The sequence below is a fragment of the Pyxicephalus adspersus genome, chromosome 2 (assembly GCF_032062135.1).
Source record: "Pyxicephalus adspersus chromosome 2, UCB_Pads_2.0, whole genome shotgun sequence".
Lineage (NCBI taxonomy): Eukaryota > Metazoa > Chordata > Amphibia > Anura > Pyxicephalidae > Pyxicephalus > Pyxicephalus adspersus.
In genome coordinates, this window is record NC_092859.1 from 136,026,609 (window position 1) to 136,048,132 (window position 21,524).

Sequence of the window (21,524 nt, forward strand, 5' to 3'; positions counted from 1 at the left end):
TCTCATAAATAATGATGAATAGAAAGGTGTGTTGATGACGCTAAGGTTGGTTTCTCTGTAAACCTCACGCAAGTTTTCTCTGGTGTGCCTAATACACAAAATTATCTGACCATTACAACTGACCCAATGTAGTATTGTTCTCGGTCCCCCTATATATGTGGGGATACACTCACCAATTTTATACATATATGGCTGTATTGTACACATTAAAGGGCTACTGGAAGCAAAGTGTTCATCCATAATGCCACGTGGGCCCCTATGCCATTGGACCCCAGATATCATCCCCTTAGATTTTTAGATTCTTGCTCTACGGAGCCATCTCTTCAACATGTAACAGAAATTCATTTTACAGCTATAAAACTTCTAGCTAAATATAGGTTGGTAACTGTCACTCATGCAGAATGGAAGGAGACAATCAAAAATAACCTTACTTATCACAATCTTAATTTCTTAAAATCTCAGCTAGATGGCTGTCACAAGTGGAAATTTTAATAACTGATCTATCTTAATAAAGGTTGACCCTAAGCCTATGTATTATATCATTTTAGTCTGTGACTTTATTTTTTTTCAAAATTACAGTTTATATGCCATTTACGTTTATTACCCTAAATTGCATCCAATGTTACCCATGCCCTTACTTAGTAGTGTGTAGCACTGTGTGAATGGATCTTCTTTCTTTATGCCATTATGTCTGTGCCTGCGTTTTGCCTACTTGTGTGTTTTGTCCCTACCAATCAATTAACTTCTTGTTTCTGGAGCAGCAGATGAGATGAAAGGGAGAAGCTAAAGTTAACAAAAACAACACAAACATATTATTCCTTCGGACTCTTGCAATTATAAAACTTGTATGGCACAGAAGGAAATAGGAGAACGTTTGCCAGTGGTACAGAGGTAAAAGACAGCAGCACTGGTAAGTTAGACCAGATGTACACAGCAAATCATAATTTAGGAGCTAGTGACAGTCTGTCATCGGTACATACCTTGTAATATGTATGCGGCCAGCAAAGCTGCATCAGATGTCTTACAGAGTAAGCGCCCATGGTACAAATCTCTCTTCACTTGTAGGAAAACTAGATATCTGCGAGAGAGACAGATATTTATGTTATGGTCCAGTTGGCAGGCTGCATGGGAAGATGCTGCTATATTCTTAAATTCTAATACAGAAATTGATGTGATCCACGCAGGTATTTTGTCTACATGCACTCGATAATTGTTGCTGGAAACAATTGTTATTGATTGTTTGGGTGGAAAAATAAAATATACAGCAGATTGCTAAATGACATTATGGATCACCTCTACCTTGATCACCCTGATTTTCACCAGAGAAGGCCAGAAATGATTGTATAGGGTGATGAAAATCTATTGCCCAAATAGTCCTTAAACTCTGCTTTAAAAGTCCCCAGACTTTTTCCTTTTGAGTTCACTGAGCTGTCCATATGTACAGCCTTGGGACGATTCTGTGCCAAAATAAGGTATTGAGTTTTCATTTCACTTTGGGAGTAAGGCTAGGTACACAAGTGCAATGGTTCTCATCCAAAAATCGGCTCAGGGCTGATATTGGACGAGAATCTGTGTACAGTGCTTGTTATCCATCCTCCGAACGACCGCCTGGCGGTTCCACTCACGACAAACGATTGCAATGTAGGTGAAAGGGAGAGAGCACAGTGGGGTGCCACTCCGTTGCCCCCCCCCCCCCTCTATAGAGAAGAATGGTGGTGTGTGTACAGTGCTCATTCATGCATCATGCAGTTGTTTGTCGTGAAAGATCCTTTCCAATGACAATTATTGCACATGTGTATACAGCCTAAGGCTGCTCAATCTAACATAGCAAGATCGATCATTGATCTGTCCTGACCAAACGACCGCTGTGCATTTCAACAAAGGAGAACACAGAAAGGTGGTGCTCCCCTCCGACATTCATTTTCAGCAACATATTCATAATTTACAAGTGTACACAGTCTTACAAATCTAGGTGAACAGAATTACAAATCCTTTGGCAGATAAGACAGTTCGCATTTGTATATTAGCTGTGTATTAGGCTGTTTTCCAGAATTCAGCTTTAATTGCAGTGGGTTACTGAACACAAGACTGTGTTAGGTTTATAACACATATCAGTTCAATGGCTACTGCACTTATGAGCTGAGAAGATAGTACAAGCTTTTAAAGCTTCCACAGGGAATGTAACATTTGTAGTACAATTTAGATAGTGTACAGGCTCCTGTTTGGAGATTACATCATCTGGCAGACTGTTAGTGACAATCCACACAGTAATAAAACACCATCATAATGAGGAAAGGATTTGTTGGTTAGTGAGATACAAGATGGAGAGATTAAGACATGGGTGAATTGATACCTGGCAGGCACTCAAGACAGTTTTCTACTGAGACTGCAACCAGGGCAGAAGCAAATTACTTTAGGGCAATTTATTGAGAGTGATCTAAAGTGTTTTAATAAAGTTTCTTTTTTATCAATATCAAACAAAGGCATCATATTCATTTTCTATCCTCTAAACAATAAGGAATCTTTTATAGCATCTCACAGTACAAGTTGGACTATGCATCACTTAGCTTCTGTATAAACATTAACTCAGGGAAAACTTTTATTTTTTTAAGTTTTAGGAAGCCTAGGGAAGAGATGAACCTTCTGTGCTGTGTCATGTGCTATTAGAAAGCCTTATATTTGTACTAGGGACCATTGTCCCTGGGATAGAAATTAAAAATTATCCAAGAGGGGAACACTTTCTTCTCTTTGGGAGATTTTCCTTTTTGTGGATTGAGGTATTCCAGACTCCAGTTTAAATTTCAGGGGGTTCTGGCCACTTTTATTGACTCCAAAACATTCGCAGAAAATAATTCAGGGTTTTTTTCAATGTTGTCACAGATCAGATAATTTACAGCCTTCTGGTTCTCCCTCCTATCTATAGGTATTGGTCCAGCAAACCCAAACTTTGGGAGACCTCCTTGCCGCTCCAAACTTACAGGCTTCACTCAGCATATATGCCTGACCAACTTGGATTCAGTCTCTAACTCCCCCCTAGTCTAAAAATCACTTTGCTTTTTATTATCATCTGCCAGGTGCTTCTTAAACACCTCTACTTCCTGACGTGAAAAATGGGTGGAGTGCCTGGCCCACTCATTCTTTCCAGGACACTCCGGACCTGGATCCCAAATACAGAGCCACAAATCTGTAGCAACACCCACATCCTTATCCAGGCCCTTGAAATATACTTCATATACTATATATACTTACTATATATATATATATATACACACACTGTCCCCTACTCTGTGCAGAACTACTACTACTACATAGTATTTATATAGCGCCATCATATTACGCAGTGCTGTACAAAGTCCATAGTCATGTGACTAGCTGTCCTTCAAAGGAGCTCACAATCTAATCTCCCTACCAAAGTCATGTCTTTAATACAAGGTTTCAGTGTCAATTTTGGAGGGAAGCCAATTAACCTAACTGCATGTTGTTTGGAACTAAAAAGAGTTTTGGCTATTGGTACACATTAGATTCACTATATCTCTGTTACTGTATGTTAAAGACAGCTGTTTCAATAATTCTTATAAAAGAGGAAGAAAAATATTAGTAATATTTTGTCATGAGATGTATAAATGCAGAGCTTCCAGCTAGGGAACCGTCCACTCTGACTGTGGCCAGCCCTAAGCTATGCAGCATTATGAGTCAGCAGCATTCTGTCAATCCAACATATGCTCATAAACTCTATATTCCTACAGGCAAATGTCAAGGCTTCCATTGGTGGCTAAACTACTGTAGAACTAATCTATTCTAGCACAGAACATATTTCAAATTATCTGAGTCAGAACATTTGACTGCAAGGAAGGCACCAAGAATTTATAAGTTAATGTACAGCGCTGCGTAATATGTTGGCGCTATATAAATCCTGTTTAATAATAATAATAATAATAATAATATTAAGTTGCTTAACGTAATCTTCAAAATGATTTATGTTGTGTTTTAAAAAAATGCACCAAAATCTATTATTTTACACTTTTTTTGATCTACTAATATTTTCTCTTTGCCTGCCACCCCACCATCAACAACGCACTAATTACATTTTTTTTTAAATGTTTGGGTTTTCGTTTTATACCATCATTAGGACCATGTGATATTATCCCTATTAGGATATTAGTCCCTATGCTTTTTGGACAATAGAAGCAGATCATGCCTAAGGAGCCAGCAGGCTGCTTTACAAAACTTCTCGGAATCCTCACATTACCCTACCTTAATACTTCTTGGAAGAGCCTTCAGTTCTGATGCAAGCAGCAGGTTAGTTCTTCGGAGAAGTTATTAAAATGATGGATGGAGTGGGAGAGCCTAGGCAGGCTGTAGTTGCATGCAGACCCCACATAATAGACGCTGAGCCTCTATGCTTAAATAGACTGAAATCCAAATAAATGAAAAGACCAAGAACTATACACACTGGAGAGAAGCATGCTAGATATTTTCTGGGTGTCCGTCAGGAAATGAGGCAGTGTATGTGACGTGATTCTAATGCACACAATGAGTAGTGACAGTGTGCAGCACAATCAGCCATTATAGTACAGGAGAGGAGCCTGCACAACTGTACTGTCCTGAAAAGAATGTTGGGGTTCAGCTGTAAAATTATGATTACAAAAAAAGTATAATGTACTTTAGTGAGCATTAATTTTGAGCTACAATCTAGGAGGTGGGGGAAGTAACACCCAACTTATGGTGCATTTTATAGACCTAATTTTCTATACAGTTGCTATTAATTTCATTGTATAACCAGGGATAACTCTCGCTTATGCGCACTGTGGTGAATTCATCCCAGCATCTGCTCGTGTGCAGCTTGTGTGGCCAGTATATATTTTTATTTCAATATTTTTTTATTTAAAGATAAAAAAGTACAAAGATACAAACTGTAGTGCAATCCAATGCCATTAAGGTACAAAACATCTGTACAGAGAAACACAAAGGGTACAGAAAAAAACATTGCTGGTAAACAAGTAAGCTGTTTTCTTACAAAAGAAACATACAGATGTTTTTATCAGTGTTCACACACATGTTACCCAAGATTTACATATGATCACCTAAGATTTCTTTTGAAGAAATGTGCTACTCTTGTGGGAATGTTGTGTGATTGTTGAGTAAAACACTGGAAAACCAGACCCCACAGAGTCCTCTCTGTAATAAAAGCATATCTGCCAGAAATGTTCTTCAAAGGAAGAGTTTTGTTCCACTTTATGTCTCGTTCCTTGATTTTCTTTATCAATCCTTTTATATATATGTGATAGTGCTGTGACTACATAACACTTACCGGGTGATTTCTTCTTTTAAAGCTGCTGGGTCTGGAGGATAGAACTTTACTCGAAAGCACATGATAAATGGAGGGCGAGCTGAACAAGAGAAGTACATTGTGAATCATTTGAACAAAAAAAGTATCTCTAAAATCTTCTACATTTAACTATTAAAATGAACATAGAATCTGAAACTTTTTTCATGTATGCATGTATTTATGTGCAAAGTAATTTGTTAATGTAATACTAAAAGTATATCAGAGATCACAGTACCTCTTAGCAATGCATTTCTCTGCTTTTGATAATAATATTATTACACAGTATTTATATAGCACCAACATATTACGCAACACTGTACAAAGTCCATAATCATACCACTAGCTGTCCCTCAAAGGAGCTCACAATCTAATATTCCTACCATAGTCATATGTCTTTAATACAGCCTAAGGTTAAGTTTAGGGGGAACCCAATTCCCTAACTGCATTTTTTTTAAATGTGGGAAGAAACCCATGCAAACACTGGGAGAACCTGCAAACTCCATGCAGATAGTGTTCTGGCCGAGATTCAAACCTAGCACCCAGTGCTACAATGGCCAGAGTGCTAAATTCTCTGCCTGTGTTTTATTATTATTTTCAGGCAACATCTACTTATCTACCGTACTTCTTTACTTTAAGATCGTTAATTTAAATCCTAATGCTTGTGCACACACCTTTGTACATCCTCATGATCATGTACACATTACTGTATATTCTGATGTCTGTGCACTCTGTAATGTAAATTGTGGTGTCCTATGCAATCATGTCTGAAATCCAAGCCAAGGAAATGTCTTCTGGCACCTGGATGCCCTGGCTACAGGAACTTTAGGCTAGCTGCATACCTTTATGTTACTGCTTGATGCATTTTCTATTTAAACTAAATGCTTGAGGACAAGCATCAAAATGCATATCAACACTTGTCAATGAGCAGTTATGTGCATTCTGATGTGGGCTGACATACAAAGTGCTTTGCAATGCACAATAATGATTTCTGATGTGACGTGGTTCTATATATATTAATGCAAAATACATCTGGGGGAAAATGTAAAGGAGTGAATCTTGTAAAATATGTACACATATATATACTTTCATAATACACTTCCATTTAACTGTACTGTGTTCCCAACAGTACAAGTCTATATACAAATCCTGAATGTGACATTTGAAGAATGAAAGTCCTACAGCTGTGTAGCAGCAATTAACAGTTTCTATTCATATTAGGAAAATCCACTAGTTTAAAAAATAACTTACATCGCATTTGTTTGGCAATCGATTTTGTAAACTCCAACCAGTGCTAAAAAATAAAGAGACACTATGTTAAACAATGTACTGGCACACAACAATTACTTTAACATATGGTTAGAATGTTAGAAACTGAATTTTAATGTTATGAAATTTCACTACAACCTAAAACTGTGCTGATAGGGACACGATCCTTTCCAACAACAAATGACTGCATGATTCATGAACGAGCACTGTACATGGAGCGCCGTTCCTCTGTATGTAGAGGGGTGGGGGGAGAATGATGAAGAGTTCATCGTCAGTGGATCAGCCAGAGCGGTCGTTAGGAGGATAGACAACCAGCACTGTGCACTTTCAAGATTCTCATCCGATATCAGCACTGACCCTAAAGCTTCATACACACTTGCAATTATTGTCGTTGGAAAGGATCTTTCATGATCCTTTCCAAACGACTTAGGACTGCACGATGCATGAACGAGTGCTGTACATACAGCATCGTTCTGCTCCATGGAGAGAGGAGGGGGAGAATGACGGAACGCTCTCCCCCTTCGCTTGCATTAGGATCGTTCGCCATCCATCGTCCGAATGTTCTTCCTGGTGGATCCACGGACAATGGACGGCAAAAGATCCTAATGCAAGGCGCTGTAAACGTGCCAGATTCTCGTCCGATATTGGCCCTGAGCTGATTATCAGGCGAGAACCATTGGACCTGTGTACCCGGCTTAAGCTTTGCTTTTATCAACTTGCAGTATTTTGTTTTAATTTAGTTTTAAAAAATCAGAAAAACCACAAAACTCTACAACTCTGGTGCCCTCTACTGGCTAAAGTATGGAAATAATGATGTTGCAGCTTGGACGCCAACTTTTTTAATTAACATTAAAATTAATTTAACACTTTAAATGGAAGTAAAAGGGTTGTACAGCAGATGTGCTAGGTTGTATTTGTAGTAATTGGAGATCAGTAACCAGGTCTATTTACTGTACACAATAATACAGATAATTCCGTTTGGTTAATTAGTGAGATTATCTCTGGAAAGACATTTTCCCAATATATAAAAACAAAAAGGATACTGTGATAAAGAGAGAGCTACCTGGGCTTTTTTGGATAAATGTACATATATACTATCATAAGTATTAGGAGTTTATATAGTGCAAGGCTATCCAAATCCAGTCCTGTAGGGCCAGCAGCTGCATGTTTGTAGTACTTCTGTAACCTACTAATAAAAATTGGGGCCTGGGCTTACTGGATAAAGGTTTTGTTTACTCTCATATAAGTGTGCTCTATTATACCCCCTTTTGTTAAGGGAACAGTTTTGTCTGGTACCACCCTGACTTGATTCATAAATAGTTCAGATTTATAATATATTAGATTTGTTAATGTTAAATGTCATTTGTTCTGCATGGTAATACTGTGTGGTATGCTTACCCATGTTACCATGTTTGGTATCACATTCCCTGTACCTCCTCCCTCTATTTTATTTCTTTATGTTCTGTGTATTATTATGAAAAAACTTTATTAAAAGATTATACAAAAAAATTGTGGCCCTTGAGGACTGGAGTTGAACAACCCCGGTACAGAGCAACATACCCAGGGGGGAAAATATTAAAATAGAATTTAGGGGCTGATCAGTTCAGACTGTAAACTAGAAGGCTTTGTTGGGGAACCAGGGAACTTACTTTATAACGCTGGATGTAGATTATCAGACTGTTGTCTTTATTTATTAACTAACAATCTCTTTGCTGGCTTTCCTATTATGGTTATTTGTCAGAATATGCTTACATAATAAATATTTTTTTTTTCAGTGAAATGGGAAGGTTCCCTTGCAGTCTATAATAAAATCTGCCGTTGATCTATATAACTGTAATTTTGCATCCGACCCGATGCTGCCAGGTTTTCTGCAGCCTGCACCAGGTTCTGCCTTTTATTCCCATATTTGCCTATTCTTCACTGGATACCATTTGTGTATTAATGATATATTACCACATTTACTGCCTACCATTGTATTGTCTACAGATTTATTTCCTGCTTAACCACTTTGCTTTGGTCCCCTGCCTGGAACATTAGCTGTCACTATGCAGGTAAGTCCTTGTAGAAGTTCCCAATAATGGCCTGGAGACAATACACCGGTATGGTGACAGACAGGACATACCTTAGAGTGACATTTATTTTTTATTCACAATTGTGGGTTTAAAATGAAATTTAAGTCCCACTTTGAAAAATGCATGATCAGGCAGGTGGTAATTGCAGAAAGAGACAGGAGATATTCCTTCTGCAATAACCGTTCTTACCTAGCTGCATGGGTCGAGTTCTCTTTTTAAAAAGACTTTTACCATTCTAACATTTCTGGTGCACTGGTTCCGGAAATGTTTCCAGTACCTGGGTCCAATTCCAGCCAAGTAGTTTATATGTTCTCCCTTACTTCCAGTTTAACTGATTTAAAGGCTCAGTTTTCAGTCTGGACCTGATTTATTAAAGCTCTCTGAGGCTGGAGAACATACAGTTTTATCAGTGAAGATGGGTGATCCAGCAAACCTGGAATGGATCTGGTCCAGGATTCAAAACATTTGCTAGCAATTAGCAAATGACTTTGAAGAAATCCATTCCTGGTTTGTTGGATTACCCAACATCACTAATGAAGGTATATCCTCTCCAGCCTTAGAGAGCTTTAATAAATCAGACCCTTTGACTTGTTTTAGTATATGTACACAATATAAAAATGTGTAAATATACACACCATATGGTGTCACACTGTAACAAGCACTCAGGAATAGTGACAGGTGGCATCTCACTCACCCTCTGCTTGTCAGGATCTACATAGCGGATTCCAAAGTAATCTTTCTCTAGCAGATTCAAATGGTGGCACAGGAGGTCAAACAGGTGCTGGCCTTTTGCATCTCTCTATAAAAGAAGAAATATGCACACAACATGATTGGACAGTATATAGGAAAACATTATATAAGAATTGCATTGTAAAAGCAAAATGATAAAAAAGAAGGGTTAATATAAAGTAAGATCCACTGCCCTTGTTTTACATAAGGAAAGCAGTATTTAGCTTCTGCTAGTTGTAAATAGTTCTAACATAATATATGTTACCTTCTAGGAGCTCCATATTGTCTGTAAAATGCACATTATAGGTCAAGCTAGTGTTTTAGGGTTGCACAGGGACTGATTTATTAAAGCTCTCCAAAGATGGAGAGGACACTTTCATCAGTGAAGCTGGGTGATTCAGCCAACCTGTAATGAATCTGGTCCAGGACTGAAAATAATGCCTTTTAGGAAATCCATTCCAGGTTTGCTGAATCACCCAGCTTCACTGATGAAATTGTATCTTCTCCAGCCTTGGAGAGTTTTAATAAATCTGCCCCTATAAATCTAGCAGTTGTAAATCTTTAGGGTCACAGAAAGGCCCAAAAGCCTTGTTTCCTCCTACCAGACCAAACATCTCAAGACTTGGGGATCATAGCATACTTATTGTGTGTTTATCCATGTTCATTTTGGGATAGATAACAATACCACCATCACTTATGCAAACTTCTAAAAACTCATATATGATGTGACCAAAATCAGAAACATAAAAGTGTAACTAGGCTATTGCTAACAAACGTATCATGATCTACAGGAATGGTCCAATAAAACAGATGAATAGATGTATACTCTAACTTCTTAGTATCCAGTTTGTTTAAAAAATGTATATCATAAACCACAGCATTCTTAATGTGTTCTATTTAAACATTTTTTCAGTCCTTTGTATGTCAGTGATTGCGATCTTCTGTGACCTATTCTCAGCCACTTCTTGTCTGCATGCACTAACTACAGTGATGGCTATGCAGCATTTCTCAATTGACAACACTGTGCATTGGCACAACCATTTATAATATGTTGAGAAAGAATGACAAAGGGTAATAAACACAGAAGGAAAACTGGAATACAGGGACGGAGTGTTATTACCCCATTACAGGAAATGTCTAGAACTAGGACCTTTCTGGAAGTAGCAAAAGGTATTATCTTAAAGAAAGCTGCAAAAAAATGATAAACGTTCAAAATAACATTAAAGCTTATATAATACTTTAGATATCTGGTGTTGTTTCCAGCAGCATAGGTCCTAGCACTAAATGCAAAACCTACGGCACAATATATATCTTTATGTGATGTCCCGTATTTGCTGATACACAAGAGTTACAATAGCCCAAATTTTCCCAAGTAAATTCAGATCCTCCAGACAGGTGGAAAGGTTTTTAACTTCAAACATAAAGAATTCTTCCAATTTAGTAAGGTAGGGTCCTCTTAGGCATAGGGTTAATATATTAAAACGTACCTAAACTCAGAATTTTTTTTACTTTACATTAAAGACTTGTCTACTCTTTTAAGTAAAAATTTTGTTTGATTGTGTTTATTTTAAGTGCAACACCCTTTTATTAAAAAGAAAAAAAAAAGGGTGTTGCAGAGCCTCTTGGGATACCTCTTGGGATACGCAGAGCTTCCCAGGATACCTATCACTTGCATCCCGAGAGGCTCTTGGCTGCTCTTTCTCGGGCATGCGCAGAAGGAGCCCTTTCATCAACAGTGAGACCGGGAATTTTTTCCCCAATTTACGTCACCCGATCTCCCGCCTGCGTAGTGCGAAATCAGGTGACGCAAGAAGAAGAGAGAACATGTTGGCACCCGGTGCTGCCTCTGTGCCGGCCCTAAGACAGATACTGATGGACAAACTGATCTGCGGGATTATTTCCTCTTTAATATTTATATTGTTGCTTAGCATTTTAATCACAAGATTAATTTCAAATAAAAACTCTTATCATTTTCATGCTATTCAACATCACACTAATCTTTACTGTGAATAGATCTCATTTTTTGGTTCAGCAACATCTTACCAGCAGTCTGAATTCTCCCCTGGGGCGTATAGGAACATGCTCCACCGGAGCTGAGGTTATCTCAGTCTCGGGGGCCATCGGATAAACTACAGCGTTGAACCAAATCCTGAACCCATGATAATAAACAAAGCAAAGTCAGGAGAGTGCTGATAATGGACCTTAGGCTGTTTCTAAAGCCGTATTATGGGGTGAATATTGTACTAGCTACGACATACTTTTATTTTTTACTGGCACTAGCAAAAATTAAAGCCCAGCTGGAAGAGTCTATATATGTAACTGTTAAGTCAGGTAAATCGTACATCAGCTGGCAAACAACGTTCTAAGACATATGGCTTAAATGAACATCCAAAATGCCTACTGCATCAGTCACAGAGTATTTCAGAGAAAAGGACTAAAAATAGTAAATTCCTTTTGTGCTTAGCTAAGGAAAAAATTCCCTAATAGCAGCAATGACAACTTGCTGACCCATTTGTATTTATTATTGCCTTAGTTGCATAATTCAAGAATTGATATTCATTCAAAATATCAAATACATTGGAAAAATAATCATTTTTAGATACAAATGAGTTTTTCTGCTTCTCCTCAAAAAGAATGAATAATTAGATTCAGATATTACCATCAAAGAGGTGGAAATTGCTATTGTAAGCCTTCCAGCTGGAAAGTCCCCATGAATGTTACAAGACATTTATGGAAATGTTAGCAGCTTGTTTGTCCTCTGTCATTTACAAAGCATTGGAGATTGACCAAATTTTCCCCTCAATGGCAGCAGCAGTAATTACAGTAATTCTTCAAACCATCAATAATCCCAGATTATAGTCTTCTTACTGTCCCCTTTTTTGTTTGGAATGTTAATGTGAAATTAGCAGGCAAAATACTGGCTTTTCTACTGATGTCTCTATTACATATCACAATTTCTGCTGCAGGGTATTGGCATTGTGTTTAGTGGGGAATATATAACACTTTGGGATTGGGACATTTGTTTTAGAATTTGCCCTAGTACTGCATTAAATTTTCCTTTTCTAAATTCAATGTAATTTGCAAATTCATAGAAATGGATTTATACCCAGTGGGGATGTCCATTCTCTTAAAGTAGAACAGTTCCACTTGCAGAATTTGCCAACAGGCAGGAACTGCAGGAAGGGACAGATGGTTGTTTGCTGTTTTGTTTGCTGTTTTGTTGGTGAGCTGCTTTGCTCATCGTATGATGCCGGTATATGCCGGGTATCTATGCATCACCCAGGCTGCCAGGACTGAACGCACTCTTGGCCCAGCAATCAAGAAAGCTGAAGATCAGCAAACAAAGTATATGGCGGCAACCAGGAACAGGTGAGATTATTTAAAAAATTGCAATCAGACAAGTACGTTTATTTCATTGGAGAATAGATATTGCCTGTCCCGTCTGCAATAATCTACCTGGTCACTGTTCATTTTTACATTTATTTATTTTATATATGGGGGGGGGTCTGCAGTTAAAGGTATCTATAAAGATTTAAAAGTCATAGAGCCACTTTAATGTCTTAAGGCCTAATTTAATAAAGCTTTCCAAGGCTGGAGAGGATACACTTTCATGAGTGAAGCAGGATGATCCAACAAACCTGGAATGGATCTGGTCCAGGTTTGAAAACGTTTGCTAACAAATATCAAATGATTTTTAAGAAATCCATTCCAGGTTTGCTGAATCACCCAGGTTCACTGATAAAAATGTATCCTCTCCAGCCTTGAAGAGCTTTAATAAATCAGGTCCTTTGCTATTACCTTTAACACACACAAATTTATCTTTCAAAAAGGTCAGGGACAGATCGCTAGCCTTGCTAAAAAGAACAATTCCGTTGAAATGAACAGGAAATCTTTTTACAGCAGCAGCAGCCTAAACAGAAGTCTGCCCCATGCCCAAAAGCTGCACATTGGCATTGCCAGCTCTGTGGGAAAGCAGTGGTCTCTCCACAGAGGTTCAACATCTTCACTACTTAGTTTATCCCTTTAGCTCTGCAACCAGCAATGTTCATACATGATTAGACACAGCAGGGGGCATGGAATACATCCGCCATACTGTATTCACACAAGAAGCAAACATCCCACTCCGCAGCATGATGACGGGAGACATGCTTTTTTAACTCAAGCTGTGGCTGATTTTTAAGAAATGACTCAAGATTCAGGTGACTTATGTTTAGCCAATTTAAACAACATTTAATGGGCTTTTAAATCAGCAGGTACATTCCAGAAACATCAAAAAGTCTGTTTTTTTACTGTTCCAGCCTAGAAAATCCTGTCCACTTCATGCAACTCTCCTTGTGAACATACTACCCATCATTATAGAATATTTTGGGAATTGAAGATCAGCAAATGAGGGCTAACAATGGGGTAAAGTCTCATATAGAATTTATAAAACACGCTAAATTTAAGGCTTTATGAGTCAGTTGGAAAACTCCAATACCAGTACATATGTGGTAAAGCAATTTTCTTACTCTGAATTACAATGGAAAATATGGCATGGAGGTTTGTTGAGCAATACAAAGAATAAATAAAGTTCTCTAAGTAACACAATAGTCTAATATTTAGTAGAAACTCTCCAAAACAGGATATCTTGTGTCTTCAATAAGATCAGAATGACATTTCAGAAAATGTCTCCATTGCTGTTACCCCAAAATAGGACACACTGATAAAACTAGATGTCTCCAGTAGAATTTCAATAACTGATGTCAACTTTATAAATGAAACATAACAAAAACAGACAGTTGGCCACAAAGTAAAACTGAAAAAGGTTGCAAATGGTTTGGTCTTGTATCAACATTCATGAATTTTGGATGGATGCTCTAGCTTTAGTATCCAGATTCAATTAAATTCTCTTCTAGGATTGGCTGATGAACTAAATGCTTTGAATCACCTTAGGCACTGTGATAAACAACTATATTATAATGAAAGATAGAAACTGCCTTGAATTGATTTCAACACTTGTTCCCCAAAGAAAACTGCTTGGATTTCTTCAATTAACTCCATATTACCATGATAGAAACTCATTCAAAAGTTTGCCAAAATGTGGTACCCAAAAAAACAACCAAGCGGAATCCACTATTTGCCATTTTATTACTGCTTTTTTTCTACTATATGTATTGGCATCACTGCTAACTAAGTACTTGGAAGGTTGTATGTATTGAAATAACATTTTTCTGAAATGGCAGATGTGTTGTCTATGGAACCCAATCAGATTTATTGCTTCAATGGTGAATTGTGCAATCAGATATTAAAAGAAAAAATGTGTTTGGTTACAAATTAAAACAGCAACAGTTCTTCTCTTGGAGAAGATTTTCCTCCACTTCCTTTGCCATAGACACATCAGAAAGTCACAGTAAGGTGAAATCCTCTTATAGACAGCTGTCACCACAACAAATATCCCTATGAGCAGATGTCTTCAGGGACAGATTTAGCATTAGGCACTGCCTATATGTCACAGGGCAAAGCAATTTTTTGTTTTTACTGTATAATTATTTTTCCATCAATATGAGGGAAAGTTATCACATTTACAGTTATTTACTCATTATCACAATATTCTAAAGATATGTTCTAGGTAAAAAGAGATGATCCTAAAGGGGTGATATGATTTTTCGGGCCAAACGTTGAGTGCCTGCAATCTCTAATGATAAAAACCTAGCCCTGGGTGTGAAGAATTTTTACAGGTGAGATGTAATTGTTGGATTTCTAATCACTTTTTTTCTCAGTAAAAATGGTCACCAGTCTCCCTTTTTGCCCACAGAGCGTCTTCCAGTTGTCACTCATGGAGATGTGCAGCTAGGTGTTAGGGACCTTATGCACACTTGCAACCTTTTAAGCATGTGCACACCAACAGACATGCGCAGCTATGCGTTTGAACAAACATGCACATGGGGGCAATCATGCACTCAACATGCACCTACAAGGGCTATTTAGGTCTCCACAGATGTGGGCACAGATCGCTGGAAATTCAGTGTGTTACCCACTATTCTGCCTGTTAGACTTCTCGGACACCAACCTCAGATTGACCCTGACCTCACTATCTGTTCTCTGTTGTTCTGACCTCTGCCTGTTCTGACGATTATTGTCTTCTGCCTGCCCTAACTGTCCCAAACCTTAATAATGCTGGCTGCCTACCTAGAACTTGACTCGCTGTACATTTTACTGGTTGTCTAGCACAGCGTTTCTCAACCAGGGTTCCTCCAGAGGTTGTTAAGGGTTCCTCAATCAATGAGCAATGTGTGTCTCGCTGGTCAGTATAACTGGCACCAATATTCTTTTTGGTTATCTGTACGGGTGACATTCTTCCTACTGACCAGCAATGTAAAAGACATTTCCCCACTGACCACCACACTAATATACTGTGAGCAGTGTATATAATTATCATTGCAGAGGGTTTCCTGAAGACCTAAAAGGTATTTCAAGGGTTCCCCCATGTTAAAAAAGGTTGAGAAACACTGGTCTAGACCAGCGGTCGCCAAGCTTTTTGATCCCGGGGACAACTAAAATTACTGGCTCCTGACCGCGCATGCGCGGGGAGCCGGTTGTCAATCAAAGGGGAGGAACCTCCCCCATGGTGACATCATAACGCCATAACCCCATCCACTCTTCCATCGCAGATCCGAGCCTGCGATGGGAGAGTGGACGGGTTGTGTCGTGAAACACAGCCTGCTCACTTCCTTGAGCCAGGGATTTGCACGGGGGACATGGTCCGTGGCTCTGGCCAGTGCGTCTCCCCGGCAAATGTCCTTCTCCTGACCTCGTTTGGGGGTGCAACGACCAGAGCCACGGATCCCCAAAATCTTCTAGCAGACCACCCGTTGGCGCCCGCTGGTCTAGACCTTGGTCTGGTAGCTTCTACACTTTCACATATTTCCAAGCTTACCTGTTACCTGCTCACCATTGTCCCTACATCAAAGCCATCCAATTCTGGTGGGGGGAACCTCGGACACTGACAGTTCTTATTCTTGCCTACTCTATCTAAATGTGAAAAATGGTTTTAAAAATTAAAAATATTTTAAACCTATTCATAAATAAACAGGTATAATGGGAGCAAACATTTGTTGGTATATTTTTACACCAACATTATTCATTTTAATTAAAATTACACTTTCCATTTGGCAAGCATTTGATGACACAAATCATACCAGAAGCTACAAATTATCAACAAGCTCAACCACCAAACAAATTTCCATCTACTAACACAAACCATTGTCATGCTTTAGAATTCTCTGGCAGAAACAGCCTTTCTGCTTTGCCCTGGCCTCTCTCTATCGCTATCAATCCTAAACTATGATCCTGTAGGCCTTTGGTTAAATTGAGCGGTCTGATCTTATTGTGTGCTTGAATGGCTTATAATCGCTTCGCAGGGAGATGACGGCATTGTGTGAGCTGAAATACAGACTATATTTGTTTATTTATTCCCTCTTCTGAAGCCTCTAAACCAGCCTTTCTATACCTTTTTAACATGGGGGACCCCTCAAATAACTTTAGGAACTTGGGGAACCCCTATTATAATTGCTAAATCTACAGCTTACAGTACATTAGTATGGAGGACATTGAAAAGAAGCCTCTAATCCATACAGATTGCCAAAAATACCACTGGTGTCACTGAAACTGACCCGAGGGGCACAAACTATTCATTCCTCAAGGAATCTCAAGCAACCTCCAGGGGAACCCTAGGGTTCTTCCCAACCCTAAACACCTCTCTAACAGTGGATAACCTTGTAGATGCAATAAGCATCTTTAACTTTGTTTTTATATATTTATATAAATGCCAAATAAATACAAATTTCTTCACAAATGCCATTGACAAGCTGTGGCATGTTAGCTTTTGTTGAACCGAAAGCCCAAGTTATTTTAGTTTCTTTAAGCAAATGAAGGTTTATAGGGCTTTCACACCTATTATGGAAATAGACATCAGTTTTCAACCCCATGGCATTCATGCCCCACTGGCAGCTTACGGACCATTTACTGCCAATATGCAATCACTCAGATGAGATGTAGATCAAAATGATTTATAACTATTCATTTAAGTACCTGTAAATTATGGCAGTACCCAGGTCTAAAGGTTTATTTTTTTGCTAGGTTTACTATTACATTTATTGTAAATGTTTTTTCAAGTGCAAAATCTAATGACTTGGTTTTCTATCTATCTAAAGTTTCTTTGAACTCTGCCCTAGTGGAGGCCAACTATAAAGTAATGCTTAGATGGTATCTGGTACCGGACAGATTGGCTAAATTTTTCCTGTTAGTCTCCCCTTTATGTTTCCCGGGTTGTGATGCTAGAGGTTCCATGTTATATATCTGGTGGTCCTGCCCAATTGCTAGGATTTTTGGAAAGAGGTGTTTAAATTGATCTCCAGGACTTTGCATCGTGAGGTCCGGAGCACTCCGGAAGCAGCCTTATTTGGCAAATTGGACTTGGTTCTTCCAAAACTAGCACTAAAACTGTGACTAAGTTGGTTCTTTTGGCAGGTAGAATCTCATTAGCCAAAGCCTGGAAAACAACCACAATTCCTCTTTATACTAAATTGAACTGGGTTATGATAAAGGACAAACTGACTCACACATTAAAGAATTCCTTGGTTAAATTTGATGATATTTGGGATCCTTGGATTTTCCCTAATAGTGCTTAGGAGGTAATCTCTCATAACTCTGTTTACAGATGTTACGAATGTCTTCTCCTTCTTTTCCCATCTATTATTCTTTCCTCTTCTACCCCTTAGTTTGGACATTTTCCTTTCCCTCTCCTTTCCCCTTGTTAATTTTCCAACCCCCTGGTAAATTCTTTATTCCCTTTTCTTTTATTTTTGTATCCTCATTATTGTTAGCTTATGTCATGCCATTATTTGAGACACACAAGCAGAATTGTTATTCTCTTTATTTAAATAATGCATTTGATTTTTGTTCAGATTTGAAAAGTTTTGGCGTCTGTACATTTCTGCCTATTTGTATCATGATGGTCTCTGTTCATTTGTTACTACGTTAATGCCTCTTTTTTCAAAAACCTAAAAAAAAAAATTGAAATACAAGTGCAAAATCTATAGATAAGGTAAATGCATTTTGTCAAGCCTAAATAACTCCACTTAAACAAAAGATGGGCTGGAGAAATGCGTCTGCATCCCTGGAGAAGTAGTTAGAGCTAAACCTATTTTTCATCCATTTTTTTCATTTTCAACAATTTTTCAACTCGCCATGCACAGCCCATTAATCATTACATTTAGTACATCTGAGCATTTTTTACCTGGGATGCCATAACTCCCACCCAATTTATTTGGGAAGTCCGGGAAACTTTAAGTGGGAGGAGGCACATCTGTGGCCAGTATTTGCAAAATGGTTGAAAGTGCTGTAGAGGCAGCAGAAGACCTATGATCTATCAAGATATGTGACAAAAGAACCATAATGCACCCTACTTTCTGAAGCTTTTTAGCAAATGCTCATAGTCCTTCCTCCACCCTTGTAGACACAATGCAGTTAAAGCACACACAGAGGAGATGAGCTCCTGGGTTAACTTCACAATTGTCAATCACCCGTCTGAAGATATCTCTGACACAGCTCTATTCCAATTACTACTCTTCCAGCTCTGAAGCTCTTCTAGGAAAATGGCCCGGGCTATGGAGCCGGCTCCAAGTTCCATATCTGGAGCCTTAACAACCCTATTTTCCTTTTATGGAATGACACATACATTTTGGACAGATTACCATAAAACTGCTAGCAGGCTAATTGAAATGCTTCAAAGTGTATATTATTTCTAGGCTTCTAGAAGTTGCTAGGGGTTCCTTGAGCAATTTGTGTCTCTTGGGTCATTTTAGGGTTTGACCTATGACCAAAATGTTTACTTTATATAAAAGGATAGACAAACCCTGCGCAGTGTGAGATCGGGTGACAGAGGAACAAAATAGGCAGAATAAGATGGTTGCGCCAAACACTTCCTCTGCTCCAGGTCGAAGAAGGACTCCAGGATGGCGCAAAATCAGATTCCGAACAGCTCTGGAGGGATTGGGGGAAGTAAAAGTAAGTAGGATTTTTCATTTTAAGTTTAGTTTCGCTTGCGATTTCAAGGAAATTTGTGGGTATCTGTAAGGGTGACATTCTTCCCACTGACCACCATGCTAAAATATTGTGAGCTGAAGATAAAATAATCATAGCAGGGGTTGCCCGGGGACCTGTAAGTTAATTCAAGGGTACCCCAGTATTTAATTAAGTCTGCTCTAAATTGATTAGAAATGTTTGGAAACAAGTGATGTCCCAAAAAAAGTAGCAAATGGCTGATATTTATATTAACTTATTCCCAATTCTACTTCACCCAAAATATTAGCCTTTGCGTAATAATTAAAGCAGCCCCACATACTTTATGAAAGTTGCCAAGTGGTTCTCCAAGAACTAAGGAAAAAAAATCAAGCTATCTGTAAATATTAAGACATGATTGGAGTCATAGGGCTCTCTTGTGGGAATCTTTCAGGTCCATGTATTTTAATTGCAGTAATTGATACCCACCCATGTTTGAGGAATGTCTGGGTCCATAATTCTCCATCTATAATACCAAAGAATGCCTAAACTCCTCACAAAGTTTAACTCAGCAATGTCACCTTTACCAATCTTCCAGCTTCTGTAAGAACACTACGTAAGTCCTTATAGTCCTGATCTGAGGATCATGTCCAATATATTATTAGTCATTAGCCGTAATGAGCTATTTAAGTGTGATAGCAATCAGAGCTTTTCTGAGCCTCTGCAAGTGTGCTATATCTTCTTTTCTGGTGTATATTTACCATTTAAAATAGCATTTGCTTTAGAACATACCCCCAGAGATGCTGCACAGAAAGAAAGGAGTCTGATGAAAGAGAACACAGATTTCTCATCAAGTCATTTAATTTCTTTATTCCCTGAGCTCTGCTTTAGTTGAGTCTCTATCTGCCAGTGAAGCTTGTTCCAGCTCTAGATTCCCTCCCGCTGCTGTTAATAGAATACCAGGCTGTCTATTATCAGTACAGTCGTCATACCTTCTCTCTACTACCATTAGGTAGAAAAAATAAATTCATCTGGACATTTCACAAATTATATTAGGCCAGTAAATTATATGAAGAGATATCTGCTTGTGTGGTCAATGACAAAGCAACAACTAACCCACTGGTTCCCAAACTTGTCCCTAAGTCCCACCAGCAGAGAATACATGGTGGATATCTACAATGGTAAATTTGTTTAGATACTTCATCTGTGCATATGTGGGGTGCTAAGAAATCCTACTGCTGCAAAGAGACACACAGTTTTCAAATCACACAAGTGGTACATAAGCAGCCATAGATGGGCCTTTTATGAAACATCTTAGTACAGGGGTCAGCAAACTATTTTGGCTACTAGCCCATTTCAGGAGGTCAAGAAGGCACACTAGGCCGGACTCTCTCTCGAGTCCTGAGCTGATGGCTCCGCCCTCAACCAGGAATGCCCCTGAAGCGAAATCCTCTTCCTCTGCAATGCATATGGAGGAGAGGGAATGTCCCCTTACCCCAGCAGCAGATGCGTTAACGCCGGCTGTGGTAAATAGGGAAGGGAGGCATAACAAGGAGGCTCATGAGCTGCATGCGGCTCCGGAGCCGCGGGTTGCCATCCCCTGCCGGCTGGGATTAGGCCAGCTAGGCAGTAGCTAGGCCGGGACTGACTACTGGCTAGGCCGTATCTGGCCTAAAGGCTGGAATTTGCTAACCTGTCTTAGAAGATGCGTGAACAATCAACCAGCTTTACCGAATTGCAATCAGTAATTTTATAGATTCTGTTAAAATGTGTTACCATACCTGAACTTGGTATCAAATAATTTATATAGTTACAAAGTAACTGGGTTGAACCACTAGGATAATAAACCTATCCAAGGTAAAAACCTATAGTTTATTCAGAGGAAGGCAAAAAACTCTTAGAAACCCTGGTTCAAATTGCTCCAACATCCCGTAAGACAATTGGATGTTCCCTGAATCAACAGTGTCTGTTGTCTTTACCCTATTACCAAGATATATTCTGTGCTCCTAGAAAGCAACCAGCTTTTTCCTAAAGCATTATATATATATATATATATATATATATATATATATATATATATATATATA

General features: G+C 38.7%; 1 protein-coding gene across 1 annotated transcript in view; it reads right to left on the reverse strand.

Annotated features, from left to right (window-relative positions):
* The window catches only part of FRMD5 (FERM domain containing 5), a 61,316-nt gene that overhangs the window by 16,789 nt on the left and 23,003 nt on the right, over nucleotides 1–21,524 (reverse strand). Inside the window, exons 2-5 of the mRNA XM_072402527.1 lie at nucleotides 9,362–9,466; nucleotides 6,578–6,620; nucleotides 5,312–5,390; nucleotides 981–1,078 (exon numbers count right to left, since the gene is read on the reverse strand). Of these exons, the coding sequence (XP_072258628.1) occupies nucleotides 981–1,078; nucleotides 5,312–5,390; nucleotides 6,578–6,620; nucleotides 9,362–9,466 (325 nt within the window). The remainder of the gene's footprint in view (nucleotides 1–980; nucleotides 1,079–5,311; nucleotides 5,391–6,577; nucleotides 6,621–9,361; nucleotides 9,467–21,524) is intronic.